The sequence below is a fragment of the Vidua chalybeata genome, chromosome 2, assembly GCF_026979565.1.
Source record: "Vidua chalybeata isolate OUT-0048 chromosome 2, bVidCha1 merged haplotype, whole genome shotgun sequence".
In the NCBI taxonomy this organism is placed as follows: domain Eukaryota; kingdom Metazoa; phylum Chordata; class Aves; order Passeriformes; family Viduidae; genus Vidua; species Vidua chalybeata.
In genome coordinates, this window is record NC_071531.1 from 92,100,123 (window position 1) to 92,117,720 (window position 17,598).

At 42.9% G+C, this 17,598-nt stretch overlaps 1 protein-coding gene across 1 annotated transcript in view; it reads right to left on the reverse strand.

Moving 5' to 3' along the window:
- Nucleotides 1-17,598, reverse strand: part of FLT1 (fms related receptor tyrosine kinase 1) — a 107,732-nt gene that overhangs the window by 18,693 nt on the left and 71,441 nt on the right. The window contains exons 14-18 of the mRNA XM_053936174.1: nucleotides 16,650-16,796; nucleotides 14,675-14,806; nucleotides 9,609-9,715; nucleotides 6,207-6,345; nucleotides 1,191-1,295 (exon numbers count right to left, since the gene is read on the reverse strand). Coding sequence (XP_053792149.1) covers nucleotides 1,191-1,295; nucleotides 6,207-6,345; nucleotides 9,609-9,715; nucleotides 14,675-14,806; nucleotides 16,650-16,796 — 630 coding nt within the window. The remainder of the gene's footprint in view (nucleotides 1-1,190; nucleotides 1,296-6,206; nucleotides 6,346-9,608; nucleotides 9,716-14,674; nucleotides 14,807-16,649; nucleotides 16,797-17,598) is intronic.

Here is a 17,598-nt window from a genome sequence, read left to right on the forward strand (position 1 = left end):
AGAAGCCTGCTGATTTATATAAAGAAATCCTGAACCCAACAGTCCACTCCAAGGGTCAGAATTTACATGTAGACATCTCCTGACAAATGATAAGTAAGCATATGTGAAGCTGGGAGCCACTGGCTGAGATGGATTCATTAAAACTACCCCCGAACAGAGCCAATGGAGAGCATTGGGGTTCCAAGCCATACTGGCAGAACAGGGGATGTGTCCTGGCAGAGAAACAACACCAGAAAGGATTCAGGGATTAAGACAGATAAGCAGTGCAGCAGCATAAACTCCTGGGACAATGCAAAAAAAAAAAAAAAAAAAAAAAAAAAAAAAAAAAATCCTGCTCTGATCCTTACGTATATTAAGAAGGGAAAGCTTCTTAGCTTTCATAGGAGGGATGACATAGGAGGGATGCCACCAGGACTCTGGGTTAGGGAATTCAATTACAGCTGCTGCAGGCTATGACTGAATATCATCCTGCTTGCTAACATCCCAAGCGCCCTCTTCAAATTAACGAGGGGGTTTTGTCCGTTCTGCTCCAATGAGAAAGGTGGCAGTGAATAGCTGGGGGATAATTTTACTTTCAGATGAGCACTGGTGTATAAAGAGTGCTGGCAAATCCATTGCACAACCTGGGTGTCAGCATCTGAAGCACTGTGTGATGAGCCTGTAGCTGGTTCAGAGGGGACACAGCTGCACAACACCACCAAGATTTAAACTGCTTAATGTGTTTAGCTTAATAAAAGGGCCTTCATGAAGGAAAATCATTATAAAATCTAATGGAGAAGGTTAGAATGAGACGCAAAAGTCAGTCATATGTGAATGAGACATAAGGCATCTGGTTTTAACAGTAAGATGATCATTCCTTGGAATGAATGACCAAGGAAAATATGAAAGCTTCTATCCAAGTGTCTTTACATCAAGGTGGATACCTTATACTCCAGCTAAATTTCAATTACAGCATTTGGTATAGAGTCATAATGGTATGATGCATAATGGTATGATATTTTACTGAGAATGCAGTTCTTATTTCATAGTTCTGCCATTTCATTTGTGGTGGTCCTGCAACTTGATTTATACACATTTTGGAGGCCTCAAAAAGTTATTGGGGAAAGCTTTTGCTTTTGGCAGAATTGTATTAAAAAATGCCCCACTATATAGGGCATCATTTTTTCCAATGCAGCTTTGCAGCAAGATACCTTTCAACATTTTCACAGCAACTGTTCTGCACGTTGGTGATTTCCTAATTCCAAAGGCAGATGCTTGTACCACCTTTCCGAAAGCTCCGTGTCCAAGAGACTTTCCTGTAAAGAGAATAAAGTGGGGAGAGACATCTTGGTAAAAAAAAGGAATCCCATCAGCAAATGGCTTCATAGATGATGAACTGAAAAACGTACTTTCCAATGAATCCCGTAGGTATATTTCCAACATATAGCTGGTTTAGGTTTTTTTGGTTTATTGGTTTTTTTTAAAAAAGTAAGCAGTCAAACTAGGAGACAGTGTCATCAGAGGGAGCAAGTGATAGGAGTGAAAATGTCAATAAATAAATGCAACCATACTGTGGAGGTATACTAGCTTCAAACTTGATTTTTTCAGTCTAGCTCTGCCAGAGAAAGATTTAACTCCTCTTTTCCCTGAGCACACTGCACCATGCAGCAGCCTGTGGTGCTGCCAGTTATGTCCTTAATAACACAGACCCACTTGCCCTTTTACAATGCGTTCACATGGACAGCTCTGGCTGCCTCTGCCCTGCTACAGAGGCTGTCAAGGCTTGGTCAGGGAGATCTCGTCAATATATCAGCTCTAGCAATAAGTTTTATTCCCAAGTAGCTTTTCAGATTGCTTTTGTGTTTCACTTTCAGCAGAACCCAGGTACCAAAGTGGCTAACAAGAGTATGGCAACAGGATCTGCCGTGTAGAGAAGAGCAGAAAATAACAGTTAGCTTTTCATATAAAAACAAAGTATCACATGTACCATATATTTGTTTCTCAGATATGCACATGTGGCATGACCATCTCCACAGGACAATTTCCTTTTCCTATGATGAACACCTGTTTGACTAGCTCTCATGTGGACATCTATCTTGTTGGTATCTGAGTGAGAGATTAATCCCACTCAGATACTTGCAAGGAGAGAAAAAGAGCTGCTGTCTATAATAGTTTAAATCAATACTGCCTTTTAGGTCGTATCTAAACTGTAATTCTCAGTATGTCTGTCAGTAGAAGCAAATAACATATGTTATAAAAGCAATGGAAACATGAAGTGGAATATGCTAAGCCAAAAAAAAAACCCAGAAAATTATTTCCACCCTAGATGCACAAAAGCCTTGTCATTTTTTTACAGCAAATATAAACCACAAATAACTTGATCTACATGACTGAAAAGCATTAACAAACAGACCTTGGTTTGTGAAGGGCTTAGTGTTTGATAGAGAAATACAGATGAATCAGTGTGCATCTAAAAACCTACTGTCACCTTTTTCAGTTACTGAATACAGATTCTTCGTTCAGCAGATGTGTAAGGGAAGCATCATTAAGACCCAGGTCGCAGTTTTCTTAGTGAATTGATGGTTTTAGTCCTTAACATTTTGACCTTCCATGGTTTCTACACAAAGAACTTGCAGTTTGAGGTCCTATGAAACCCGCCATACCTTTGTTTAATCCGTAGCTTTAATCTGTTTCCATTGCTGTTAATTCACTTCCCACATTGTGATAACCTACTTAGTCACCACTTGGAAAACACACCAGCTCATAAAGCTGCACAAAGCTGCTAACCTTTCAGAAAGGAGAATGAGCTCTGGAAACAGCACTTCCTTCTCTAAACAGTGGTGTGATTCAATGGGAAACTGCAACAACGCTCAGTCTTGCTGCTCTGCTGCTGTTTGTACCCTGCTGAATAGTAGCACAGGAGAGGGCTGCTTTAACTTTACATCACGTGCTCAAAACTCCACAGTTTAGTATGCAATTGTGGCTGTGGTTGTTCTTGCAAAAGTCCCTTCTGTTGACATACAAAGTAACTACAAAATTATTAATCAGAGTAATATTAAGTTGCCCAACTGTCTGAGCAGTCAGTTTGCCATAGCCTTTGAGCAGCTACACTGGATATGTTTGGGGTAATGCTCAGGTATGTAATGCTGCAGCATTTAGATCCAGACCAGTGAAGCAAAGTGCTCTACTTAAGTTTTCCACACTTGACTTGGATTTACTGGGCTGCTCAGAATGCATTAAAGTGAACATACGCCTCAGTCAAGGAGTTTTGGATCAGGAGATTTTCCTTTCAGTCCCATTTTAGCAGGGTCCTTCAAGCATGTCAGTTGCTGGAGCTGGAGCATTAGCAAAAAGCATTTGCAGACACCGCACCCCATGTCTGTGGGAAGGCACAGGCTCGAAAGTGTGCTCATTTCTCAGGTTCTTTGGCGCTGTTTGAGTCATCTGGGTTTTCCCCACGGGTGGCTTCACGTTTTCCATTATGTTTCACAGGACAGCTGTGCACGTGCAGGAGAGTGGGAAGTGCTGTGCTTGGTGCCAGCGCCGTGGGCTTGCAGTGCACAGGAGGGAGCGGGCTCGGGAAGCCTGCTGCCACCAGCACCTGTGACACCGTGCTGGAGCCAGCAGCCACACTCCCCGGGCTCTGCATCCTGGCATCAGCACTGTGCCACCTCTCCAGATTGGGAAGGTCAAGCCCAAGCGGAAGGGGAGAAACGCGTGACAGCTCAGCTAACACAGTGTGTTATCGCCGACCACACTGACAGTGATTTATGGCACCAGCGGTTTTCTGCCTAATGAAAAGATGACATTTTATTCTCAGTGAGACTAATCTAAGCTGAATGTTAATTACCCTGACTTCAGTGATGCCCATATGAAATTTCCTGTAATGTCTGTACCTCTTACAGACGAAGGGAGAGTCCTGTTATATAAGCATTGCATTACAGCCGTGGGCTGTGTGTATGCAAGTTTGTGAAACACACAGCAAAAGGGATGTGGGCTGAAAGGAGAGACTTCTTTGAAAAAGTTATAATAAATATGTGTCCTGGAGGATAAGTAAGTGGGAAGAGAAAAACAGTCACATCAGATGCTGGAAGGGTTGCATTTCTAAGTAAAAATATTTTTTAAAAACCATAGAAGCACATTTTGTGCTTGTGAGACACTAATCCTCAGAGACTGCCAAGGTTACTCAAAGACTGAGCCAACTGCCATGTAAGCAGGACTTGCACTGAGCTAATCTAGCATACTGCACATACACAACTTCTTCAAGTCTGGTTCTCATTCATTGTCAGCATTCTTTATTTGTTTACACCAGTTCTTCCACTTTTAACTCATTCTCTGGTCATCGTTCATCACCTCTGGACTCCAAACACTAACCCTGAAAGGCATGGGTTTTCCCTTGGTGTTTACATTCCATTTATATTTGTTTTTTTCCCAGTGGTCACATTGTCTGCACATTGGGCTCTTGGTCCATCGCTATAAGAAAATTGTCTGAAGATTGAAGTCACTCCAGCACAAGGTTCCAGCATTCCCAGAATTATGTATGACAATTATAAATCGAGATCAATGTATTTCAGCTGTGCTTATCCACATCTGGCCACTTTGTGTCTTCTGGCAGGCAAATTAAGTGTGGTCCTAATTTTGCACATGTTAACCAAGCTCTATCCCTGATACCCGGGAGACAGGAGGAATCTGTTACAGCTTCTAACTAAAATGAAAGGATTTTCTAGACCTTGCTGTAGGACAAATGTAATGCATGCCTGAAAGAACAAACAGCACTATAGCAACGAGGCTGAGCTTATCACTGACATTTTAATGTTGACCTTCTTGCTAAAATCTGTGTGGCTTCTGGATGGATTAATCAACTTCAAAATAAGATCCCTTTCCCCCTTCCCTTCTCATCAGCCCCACACTAGGCTTAATAAAGAATGGTCCCAAACCCATGCCTTTTGCTGGGACATCTATTGAGGAACTGGTTATAGGTTTAAAGTTTTCAAGGGTATTTATTTATTTATGTGTGGACTTACATGTCACATTCTTGCTCTTTATGGTGCAATAACAGAATATTTATAAAACTGCAGCACAGAGGGAAAACAAGGAGATTGTGCTGGGAAAAAAAGGAGAGGGAGAAATGGGAAGGAGTGCAAGATGGATTATGAGGACCCATTTCTGCACAGGCTTTTTTCCAACTTTCCAGGTTGAAGAAAGGGAAGAAAACCATCGAATCATAGAATATCCTGAGTTGGAAGGGACTCACAAGGATGATCCTTGTGGATGATCCTGGCCCTGGACAGCACAATTCCCAGCAGCACACCATGTGCCTGTGAGTATTGTCTAGATGCTTATTGAACTCTGTCAGGCTGGTGCTGTGACCTGAGGAGCCTGTTCCAGTGCCCAACCACCCTTTGGGTGAAGAACCTTTTTCTAATATCGAACCTAAACCTCCCCTGACACAAATTCAGGTCATTTCCTCAGGTCCTGTCACTGGCACCACAGAGAAGAGATCAGTGTCTGCCCTTCTCCTCCCCTCACGAGGAAGTTGTAACTGCAGTGAGGTCTCCTCTCTACTCCTCTTCTCCAGGCTGAACAGACCAAGTGACCTCAGCTGCTCCTCAAACAGCTTCCTCTCCAGACCCTTCACCATTATTATAGTGAATCACCAAAATTACAGTAAATGCCAAAGGTCAGGTTCCTGAGTCTAGAGAGAGAAACATCAAAGTTGTCAGTCTGATTTGGAATTCTTTGGTTGCTCTTTTTGTGTCATGTTTTAAGTAAATCAGTTTCCAAAATATAGAATGCATCATTCTTGTCTATATTCTCCTTCTGTGGCCAGGTGACCAACTTGATAGATGAGGGAAAGGCTGTGGATGTTGTCTACCCAGACCTCAGTAAAGCCTTTGTCATTGTCTTCCACAGCTTTTTCCTGGAGTGAACAGGTAGATTATTCATGGTTGGACTTCATCTTAAGAGTCTTTTCCAGTCTAAATGATCTTGTGGTTCTATTTTCTCTTTCCTACATGAAGTCCAAATATACATGTCAAAAGCCAAGTAGACATGGTCAGCCAGTCCTAAAGGCTGTAACGCATTCACAGATCAGCACTCTCAGTGTGGAACAGATCACACCAAACCTCGCAGTACATTGTGCTGAGTGCCTAGAACACATCCAGCTCCTCTTTACCCATAGTTACAGATACAATCAATCCAAACTCTATGAACTATTCCAATATTACCTAGTTTTAGCCTTTCTCTTGCAATTTCCCACTTGCTGGCATCATAAGGTAGACGTTCACATTGCTCATCTAAGGGGACTTCATCAGGATCCATTATGATTGACAGGTAATGGTTGGTCTTCATTTCAGAGGAACGAGGCTAGAAAACAAAGAGATTGCAAAATGAAAAAGAGGATTAGAGTATCTGTCAGCATCTTCTTGTTTGGGTCAAGGGCTCCAAGTTAATTCTGTTCACAAGGCTGCGTGTTTCACTGCACACTGGATGGTTTGGTTAAGTTCCCTTTGGCTTTTCTATATATTGCAAGAGTTTTTATATAAAAGAAACTCCTTCCTCTAGCTTTCCTCCCATCTGGACATACCAGTTTCTTCAATGAAATCCATGTGGGTCTCTATTAACATATGGTGTTATGACACAGGCCCTCTGCACAGTCAGGAGAAATACTTTCAGCAAGTGACTAAACACTGCTGATAAAAATAACTTTCCTTCATGATTGTGCAAAGGAAGAAGTGGCCACATGCAACAGATGGAGTTCTACTGCCAGTGTTTATTTGTTCCATATATCCCGCAAAGATAGGTCATATGTGGTTAGAAATTGTGCAAGACAAGTCGTCAGGACATTGGACATTGTACACTTAACAAAATGCTGACAAATTTATAGGATTTTTTATTTCTTTGATATAATTTCTGAAAAATTTGCTCAAGCCATTTGAGTCTGGAGGAATTTATAAACAGCTGGACTCAAACACATAATTTAAACCATAAAATTTCAAATTAATTTGCCAGTTTAGTTTCTCCTGGGCAAATGGATTATCCACTTCATGTGAGAAACATAAAGAAAGATGAATCTGATCTGGAATTTTCCTGCAATATATGTTCCTTCAAAGAGCATCAAGATTTCCATTCTAATCCACTGGACTTTTCTTGACACAGGAGTGTCTTTCTATAGAAAAGGTCTAATGTTTGCCATAATTTCCTGGCTATTAGTTGGAATTTATGGCAAATCTGCAGAACTGAACCTGAAGGTGTTACTTTTCCTAAACTTGTGGAAGTAGCACATGGACAAAGACTTACAGATACCACAAACATACAGATATAACCACATATTCTGTTTTCTATTATTTGCTTCAACTGCCTCCTCATACTTTCAACTTCCCTCCCCTACAACTTGGAAATATGTCCCTAATACCTGCATTTCTAGGCATGTTTTTTGAGAAGGATATTCCCAGCAGTGCATGCCTTGATTACAAACAGAACTAGATTAAAATTACATTAATTAACAACTGCTGTTCTGGTTGCTTTTCATCTGCCCCAAACCCATAAAATTTCTCCCAAGAAGGATGCATTGATGCCTGGGGAAAAGTCAGGAGGCTTAAAGCCTGGCTCCAAAGCATCCACTAAGTGTGGAAAGAACATGGATAAGTGGGATATGAGTAGAAACAGAAACCTGTGTGGTGGTCCAGAAAGGACATTTCTAGCTAGAGATGTGTGTACCAGAGTGCTCCTACCCATCAAATTAGAAGAGTTTTTAAGTGGATCCATCCCAGAAAAAGCAATAGGGGAGTGGAAAATTCAGGCAGTTTCCCACTGTTCTTTCTTCAGATGCACTTAATATCAAATTTTTGGCACAAACAGAGATTTGAAGCAACATTTTCAATGATGAAAAATTGTTAAGGATATAATCTGTCCCTGTGTGCATCACAGAGAGGTTTTAAGTAAATGCTCTTGGAGAGCATATTTTATTTCTGTTGTGGCAACATAATTTGTATATAAAATTTAATTCAGAGCTAATTCCAGACATAAATCTTTGAGAGTAAGGGTTTATAAGAGAAACACAGAGAAGATCATAAACATAGACTAACACTAGTTGGAAAGTTGCCTCAACATGTCATTTAGTTAAAGTCCCTTGTTCTACATGATATTTTTATTATCTGATGATATTTTTATTATCTTTTAACAATCTAACAAGTTTTGGTCACATAAAAAAATAAAAAAGATCTGCAACCCCTTGCTACACTTAAACCTTACTTTTTCCCAAGATTTGCAGTCACATTATGACTTGCTTCATCATTACTGTTGAGCATTCAGTAATGGTCCCTCTTGCCTTGTAATTTCCCTTACAGCTATGAAGTTTCTCCACAGCTTCAACTGACCTCTGCTTTCCTTTCCCCCCAAACTCCCACACATTTCTCCTTGCCAAAGTAGGAATACAGGCAGCGCCACACTGCCACACTGCCCTGATTTGCAGGTCTAGTGCTGCTTTCCCACCAGTCAATAACATTTCTTAGTACTCAGCCTAAGACACTGGCAGGCCTTAATGCAGGTTGAGATGACATGGTCTGTCAGGCTGCAGTGGATTTTCAGCAACCATCCCTCAGCCAGCTGGGACACACCCAGCTGTGGTGGCTGTGAGCAGATCCCTGTGGTGCTCTGCTGTGATACCCCTGGGCTGGTGGTGGTGTGGGAATGAGGACAGGGGGCACACGGCCATTTCTCAAGCTTATGTCTTGCAGTGCCCCAATACCTTCCCTCAAATCCATCTGCTCCTGCTCCTGCAGGTGACACTGAGATCTTCCTGCATGACTGAGGAGTTGTATTGTGTGCTCGGCAAATCTGCCATGGCTTAGCCTGCACACACCATACAATGCAGACAGGGTGCTGTCAGCAAAAATGTGTTTTAAACCATCACAGTCAGCCTTGGACAAGAAGGAGGGTCAGCTGCAGGAGCAGTTAAATTTATCATGTTGGTACACGATCAACTGCTCTAGAAGCTGCACCATCAAAACTCCTTCAGCAAACTATCACTTTGGAAGTGATGTAATTATACCAGACACTGTGCAAACCAGACCCCAGCACATTCTGTGAAGATCTGTCATTCCCACTCACTCAGATCTTCAAAGACATTAGGATGCCAAACTCCCACAGTTTTTTATAAGGGAATGAGGATGCCTTTGGTGTGAGTCAGGCACCCAAGTTCTTGTGAGCCTCAGAGCCTTGTCCCCACCCGGGCTTTTCTTTCTGGCTTATTCATACTCAGGCTTGCAAGTCACAGTTCTCCAGCATCCATCAACAGCCTGGTTATTTCACTAGGAACAAGGGTGAGCAGTATCAAAGCATCATAGAATCATAGGATATTGTGAGTTGGAAGGGACCCACAAGGATCATCAAAGCTCAATTCCTGGCCTTGCACAGGGCAGTCCCAAGAGTCATGCCATGTGCCTGAGAGGGTTGTCCAAACACTCCTTGAACTCTGGCAGACTTGGTGCTGTAAAAGTGAAACAGAATTTTTCTTTGGTAGACTCGGCAGTCCCAGCAGCCTGGGAAAAATTTTCTGACATGAGCAAAGGACTGCCAAGGAGAGGCAGGCAGGTACCACAGGGAGATAGATCCCTGTCTGTTCTTACCCTCTTCAGCTTGCGAATGAAGAGGGTCAACAGGAGCCAGAACAGCGTCGCAGCCACACAGGTACAGGTCAGAGTTATCAGTTCCAGGTTTGACCTCTCTGATTTGCCTGGGAAAATCAAGTGGGAAACACATTAGAAAATGACCTGCAAACCAAGGGAACTTCATGGGGTTTTTTTTGCCATTAAAATAAAATACCAGGAAGGACCAGCTCTTTTCAATGGGGTATTAATCTCTGTTTGGACTGGCTCACAGAGCCAAAAAAAAAAGGTCTCCTGCAGCCTCAGGAGAGGACAGAGCTGCACAGAGGGGATGACTCTGCTGGGCCTTTCCCACAGGCGGTACTGTGGTGTGAGAGCTGCTGCTAACATGCAGGAGAAGCTCCTGGGGGGGGTTTTGTGCTGGTGTAGGCACCAGTGACTCCAAGTGTCACCCAGGGCACATTGCAGTGCTGCTGCTTGGGGTTTGCTGTCCAGGACCTGATGCCTTTCCTTATCCACTTCTCAGAGAGCTCTTCCCTGCTGGTAGCTGAGCCCTGCAGCCTGCACCTCCATCCCAGACATGCTGTAAACCCTCCAGCCCTCACCAAAGCCATCACTGGGGGTGACCTGGGGATTCTCTTGGAGACTCATGGTGCCGCCAGCAGAATTCCATGAGCTTGTCTTCCCATGGCTTGGATGGATCTGATCTAGGGGCTCAGCTCATACACAGCATGGTACCAGGGTCTTGACCCTCATTCCCACTGGGCAGAAATCCAGGGCATATGGCCTAGAACTCCCTCCAATCCACTGCTCCCTTGGCAGGCTCTGTGGCCTCAGGTCTCCTTCCAGTAACACCAGCAGCACATGGCCAGGCTCCCTGAGGGAACACGGGACCCCCTTCTTTCCCAGCAGCACCCCACAGAACCAAGGTGGCAGGGAGCTGGGAGAGCTCTAGAAACCAGGGAATTGATTAAGCACAGAAAGGGAAAAACAAAACCATCAACAACTGAAAAGAAAGCAGCATGAACATTAGAAATCTGGAAAGTATTAGAGCCCACTGACAAATCTTTAAAAATGCCAAAATAAAACCAATTTCAGACTGCTATTTAGGGATCTGTAAAATAGTTTCAGGGCAGTTTGTTTTGCAAATCCTGTGATTGCATCAAAATCCTACACTTCCCACAAGATGTTTTCCATCTGATTGGTAGAAAATACAAAAAGAACCATCATATCCTGCCTCATATTCTGATATACCCTCTAGAGAAGGTAAATGAGAGGAGAAGGAGGAGTAATTCTGAACATGATTTCACAGTAGTTTTGTCAACTGCACTTGCAGAGTTTCAGAACCCGGCAGCTTGGTGTTACTCCTAACAAATGAAAAAGGTGTTAGTGTGTCTCACTGGTGAGTTTACTGGGTAACCCAGAGGGATTGCACTGGTTTTAGACAAAAGGCTACAAAGCTTTGTTTAGAGGATGTGCTGCTTTATTAGCATAATGTCTTGTCTCCCTAAAAATGAGATAATCAGATTGTATTAATGCCCCATATCATATTTTGGAGCTTTGAGAATAAAGCTCATTGAGGAAAAACATGACTGCAACTATGAATGGAGATACAATAGTCTCCAGAAATACCAAGAGAGTTCTCTTTTCACAAGTATTTTTTTCAAGTACTTGATTTAGATATAGAATATAGTGATAGCATAAATAATACAGCCTAATGCAGCTTGCCTACTCTCTGGCATCAGCATTTCCTTTTACATATAGATAGTCTCCACTTGCTTCTGGGCAGCACTCCTGCAGATGGCAGATAATAGTTTCTGATATCTATTCAGCAAAACCTGGAGGGGCTGAAGGTTCATTGGTTGCCACAGCTTCATAGGGCAGGACACGGAACACCCAGGAGGTACAGCCAGGCCTGGGGTGGAAGACAGCAACCCTCTAACCACTACAGCAGCTGCCCAGGAGCCAGCAAAGAGATGCAAAGGTGCTGTCTTTGAAATGTTGGAGCAAATGTAGGCAACCAGAAAGCATTTCTCCAGCTGGGCTGGGTTATCAAATGCCAGAGTCCTAGTCTTGCTGAAAGCCTTGAAGTCAGAGCTCTCTGAGTGTCTCTCAGCTGGGTAGAAAAAGGTTTAATTTGAGGCAGAACAGGCAGAAACACTCAGAAGAGGCCTTAGGATTAGCAGAGTTTGGTGAGGATTTAATCAGTACTAAATCCCTCTCTCTGCCTGGTAGCTGAAGATTTCAGGCATCCCCTTACACCTCCATCCCAGAGCTTTACTCACCCAGACATCTCATTAGACAAAGACTTTTTTTTCCCTGTGTGCAGCTCTGTCCCATCTGCCTGACTGCCCCAAGCAGCTGCCCCCTTTCTCCCCTGAGCCCCATCAAAAGCCCCCCTGCACCACCCCATGTCTGCAGGACTGCAGAGGGGTGAGGAGGCTGTCTCTTTGGTTCCCCAGCCAAGAGTAAGCAGAGAGATTGCTCTGACATGCCCACAGATGTGGCCCTTCTCCACAGAGAGCTCAGCAACCCCTGGTTCCAAACCAAGCACAGCCTGCAATTATTTGAAAAAGGCCCTTTGATTCCACCATCCATTCATCCATCTTGGACACAAAAATAACACATTGTTTTATCTGTGAGTATAAGAATGTTTTTTCAGAGGAAATAAAGAGAGCAGACAGTTTCCTTCCTGATTCATTCACAAACTACTTTTTGAATTTGCTAAACATGGCCATCGTCATGAGGCACTGCTCTGTTCCCTTTGATCTGCAGCCCCGTGTTCCGAGAGTCCCAGGACAGAGGCAAGGCTTTGGTGCTCACAGCAGCAGGCACAGGGCCTGTGTTTCTCAGAGAGACAAGAAAGTGGCAAAACTTAGAGAAAGCCACACATTCAAGCTCTGATCTTGTCCCTCCAGGCTCAGGAATGAGGTGGGAGGCTGCTATTTCCTGGGAGAGGGACACTTGCTCCAGAGCAGTGTAGGAATGAGTAAAAAAACCTCTAGTGACATCCCTTCATGTAGTAGGAAAAGAGTGGAAAGACATTTTCCTTGATTGTAGTAGATAAGACAAACTGTCTCTCTTTTCATCATCCAGTCTCAAAGCCATAAATTTTACTGTGGTAATCTTCATCTCCTGCTCCCATAGAAGTCGTACAAGAACATTGTTCCTGGTCCCTCAGGACACATAATCACAGAAGAAGCCTTCCTGGCTGCTCTCTTTCCTCTCCTCTGGACTAGGATATATGACTTCCTAGAAGCCCTCTGACAGAATGCTTGCGGTTGTAATAAACAGCCAAGCTTCAATTACGCTAAAAATCAATACAATAATGAATTACATTGTCCAGGACTATGAATTAGTAGGATGATTTGGACAGCAAGCAGCTGGCACAAGTTATTCATTTAGCTGTTACAGCAGCTGTAAAAGCCTTAGTATTATCAAGGCACTTAGAGGGAGGTGATTCTGCCTCTCTACTCTACAGTTTTGAGACCCCACCTGGAGTGCTGTATCCACCTCTGGGGCCTCCAACATAAGAATGTTGTGATCTTCTGGAGCGAGTCCAGAGGAAGGCCACAAAGATGAGCAGAGGGCTGAAGCACCTCTCCTTTGAACAGATTGAGAACAGCTGGAATTGTTCAGCCTGGAGAGGAGAAGGCTCCAGGGAGATCATCTGGCAGCCTTCCATTACTTAAAGGGGGTCTAATAGAGAGCTGGAAAGTCACTTCTTCCAAGGGCATGGAGAGATAGGACAGGGGAGAATGCTTTCACACTGAAAGAAGACAGGTTTTGATTAGATATTAGGAAGCAATTTTTTACTCTGAGCATGATGAGGCCCTGGCACAGGTTTCCCAGGGAAGTCCTGGGTGCCACATCCCTGGAAGTGTTCATGGATGAGTTGGAGTGGGCTTTGAGAAACCCGGTTTGGTGGAGGTGCTCCTGCCTTCCACTAGACCAGGCTGGAGCTAGAGGATATTTAATGATCCTTCCAACCCAGACCATTCTATGATTCTATAATTATTCATAAGGGGATAGGTGTTTTATCTGCTCAATTTCACCAGTTAGTCCAGCCCACACGTGCATATACTTATCCCTGACCTTTTAAAGCAAAAACATCATTGTATCACCACTATTAACTCAGACTGCTAACACACTCATGGCAAAAAATCAATACTGGTTGTAAGTGTCTTGTGCTGCAGGATGCTACAAATACTGAGAAGTATTCAGACACATTTAACAATTATATGAAAATATCCACAAACATATAATCTCTGCCTAAGAGGCCTGGTTATGGTCAGATTGTGTTCTGTAAGGAGCAACTAAATGCATCTAGGACTACTTACTTAACACCAGGTCAGTAAAATAGATTATGTCAAATTTAATACATGCACGACACTGACCTATATGGAGAATGTCAACCTATTTCTCTAATCTCATAATTCATGAGCCAAAAGGGTACTCAATGAAATTGAAAGGTCACTTAATAAACTTTATTTTTATTCAATGTATAATTAATTTATTTCACTACCACAGGCATGAGTCGAGATTGCTAGAAAGCAGAACAATGCTGGACATTTAAATTATTAGCATGATAACTCAAGTAATGGTTACAGAAACAACTAAATCAAACTACTTCCTTGTAGTAGTACCTTTGCATATGTAGCTATTGCTAGGCTAAAATCTTCCAGTCTGATTTGGCAGTTCACTTTACACTGAAAAATAAACAAATGAGAATATCCCAGGCCTCTAATTTCTATGGAATTAACCTGAAATGGGAAAATGTGTGGGTAGGAGAGTGCTACTTACTCTGTTTTCTGTTTGTTTTGATGATACTAAATTTACATTTGTCTTCTACCCTGACCTGATCTTTATTGAGTTGAAGCAATTCTTCTTTTTAGGTCAGTGTAAACACACTCTGAGTTAGCATTTCCTGCTGGGCTTCCTTTCCAACCTGGTATGCTTCCCTTGCTAGGACTTCCTTCAAATTGCTTCAGAGATTACCAGAGGAGTCCCAGGTCACAGCCCTGCCCTTCCAGCCTAAGAACATCACTCTGGAAGGTTTGCTCTTCCCATTTAGCGTGGTGCTTTACCTTGTACCGTGACATACGCCGCACTCTCCACGGACCCTTTCAAGTTGGTGGCTATACACTGGTAAAGTCCTTCATCCTCCTCTTTTACTCTTTCAATAAACAGCATTCGGCTTCCAGGCCCTAAAATTATTCCTGTGAAATGAAATATTTTGCAATGAGAGGGAGCCAGGATATAAACAAAACCTGGCCCTTGTGTAATAGTATCTGCTTCAAGTTCTTCTCAAAAGAAATCTGAGCCATAGACTGTTTGCAGGAAAGCCAAATACACTTGGACACCTTGTGAGTCTCTTGGAAATCAGTGTTTACAAAGCACTTGTGTAAGTCAAAAAGCTCAGCCTAAGGGAATAATATTGGAAGTACTTGGTACTGTTTATGTTGATAGCACTGTGCCTATGCTTTCATCCAGGTGAGCACTTTAGCATGTCTGCAGCTTTTGGAAAAAGGATAATCTGATTACTGCACTTACAGGCCCAGGTCTGTCCCAGAAGCAGCTGAAGCTTAAAGCCCTTCCAAAAACCATTCAGACTGTCCCTATGGGCAGCAGACTTGCTCCAAATCTCACCTGCCCATGTAGCATGGAACGATGGGCTCCTCCGCAAAGGGGCTCCAGATAGTGCAAAGAGAATGCCCATGAGGGGTATCCTAAAGCATAGGAGTTACCTGAAGTTTTAAACATCTTGTTTATTCCAGATAGGTCAACCCAGAAGACAGCCTTGACAATATTCCAAGAAGCAAGGAAGAGGCAGGGAGCAGATTTGGCCTTAGGACTGCTGCTGAGGCACCTTCTAGCCAGGAAATGTGCAGTCAAGTACACACTTGTGTTTGGCTCCATCAGAACCACAGTCCCATGAAAATGTATTCCCGTCATCTATTTCAGGCACCTAACTGAAGTGCTCTGACCTACCCTCTGGAGACATCTCCCCGGCTCCCAATTGTATCTGTTGCATTACACCCAAGTTAGACGCATAAAGTTCATTTTGGAAGATAGTGTTATTAATGCACACTGCAGCAATGTGATCACTGTAAAGCTTTATGGAATCTGTCTCTAGATTAATCTTAGTGCCTGGGCTGCAAGTCTGCACAGGCTTATAATTCAGTTGGAGAAATCCTCAGAATTTTTTCCAGTTGTTTTTATTCATGCTATAGTAATTCCCAATAATTCAGGACACAATCATAGCTACAGACTTTCTAAAATGTTCTCTAGAAGACTAGAGAACAAGTTTTTTTTTTAAGTTCAAGTTCCTATGGACCAGACCTCCTTGAACATCTTTGCTGAGTGTTTTAACACTATCTCAGTGTGTGCTTCTGAACCAAATGTGCATGAATTCCCATGAGAAAGGTTTTGCCTTTTCCTCCATCATTCATTTCCATTTGAAATATCCAAGGAACACTTCCATGACCATGGTGCCAGCAGCTGGACATGTAGCCTTAGCTGATCTTTGAAGCCACATTCCAGAAACATCAGTAAACAGCTCCCAAAGTTTTCCTGTTGTTGCAACATGCCACCTGGGAAGCTGTTCCTTTCTGTTGCATGAGACATGGATTCCTCTGCCACTCGTAGATGCATTTGGATTTTGGACACCCCAGACATGGATTTAGTCTCCTGGATAGTTTTTTACTCATGAACAGACTTTGAGTGCCTGACCACAGACTCCTGCTGGTACTTCCATACCTGCTGGCCAAGACACCTGATCCTTGGCCTCCCTCTATAACAAATGGAGGGAAATATGTTTCTCTGGAGATTACTCTTTTAAGATGAAAAATGTTTCACTGATTCCATAAAGACCTGTTGTGTCTGGATCTCCAGCCTGGCTCATGTTTTGGAGTGAGACCGAATTACCTGGAGCACCTGGATTGCTGCCTGCCTTCCTTACATCTAGGTGCTGGGACCAATGACTCTGCTAATGGCTACCTAAGGCAGATGGGTAAATAAAAAGCCTGCTGTAAGAGGTAGGTGAGTACACAAAGCTCTCACCTGGTTCTTGCTGTATTTCCTCATGGTTTTTAAACCAGGATATCTGGGGCTCAGGAATACCACGAGCCTGGCACTCCAACATGGCAGAGTTACTGGCGTTCACTGTCTGATCCGTAAGCTGCCGCAGCAGGGCTGGTGCCTCTTGAGCTATAAGACAAAACAACACCTTTGTTTTACATTCTTGTAATGGTGGGGATTTAATTATCTCCCCTACACTCATTTTACTGGTGTTAGAGGTTGCTATGGCTCTTCTACCAAGCTCATTTTTCACTGATTTTATTTACTGTTCTGCTTAGCTCAGGAGGGTTTGGTGTGTGCAGAGAACTCCCATTACTCAGCAATAGCATGCTATGGTGACCCAGTGATGACAGTGTTCAAAAGATTTTCTCAATTCTATGACCAATCATGTTTGTTTATATTGAAAGCAATGACTTTCTATGAAAGCTCAGTGTTTCATCATCAAAAGAAACAAAGTGTGACACCAAAGATTTGAAGAATCATCAGAACACCCTTGTAGCAGAGAATCTCTGTGTCGCTGATAGCACTTTGCAGCTCTGGACACCGTGATATCCATGAATATGACCTTGATAATTTACTTCTTTTAAAGAGTACAGTTACAAATCATATTTGGTAATCTCACATAATCAAAAACCAGTAATCAGGAGCACAGAAGCATTGTACCAAAGCCTTCATAAATTATTTCACTTCTGCATTTCACATATTTGGCTGAACATAACCAGGCCTGGCCAAACCACACCACAGCATTTCAAAAACACACTACAAACATCATGTTAAAGTCATCTCTGAAAGAAACAAAACAATCTCATTATTAATTCAACCCTTTGCCACTCCTTCCCTCATTTCATACAGTGCCAAAGGCTGTTCTAACAAACGTCAAGATATTTACAACGTTTATGCACATTATATGGCAACATCTTTCATTCACATG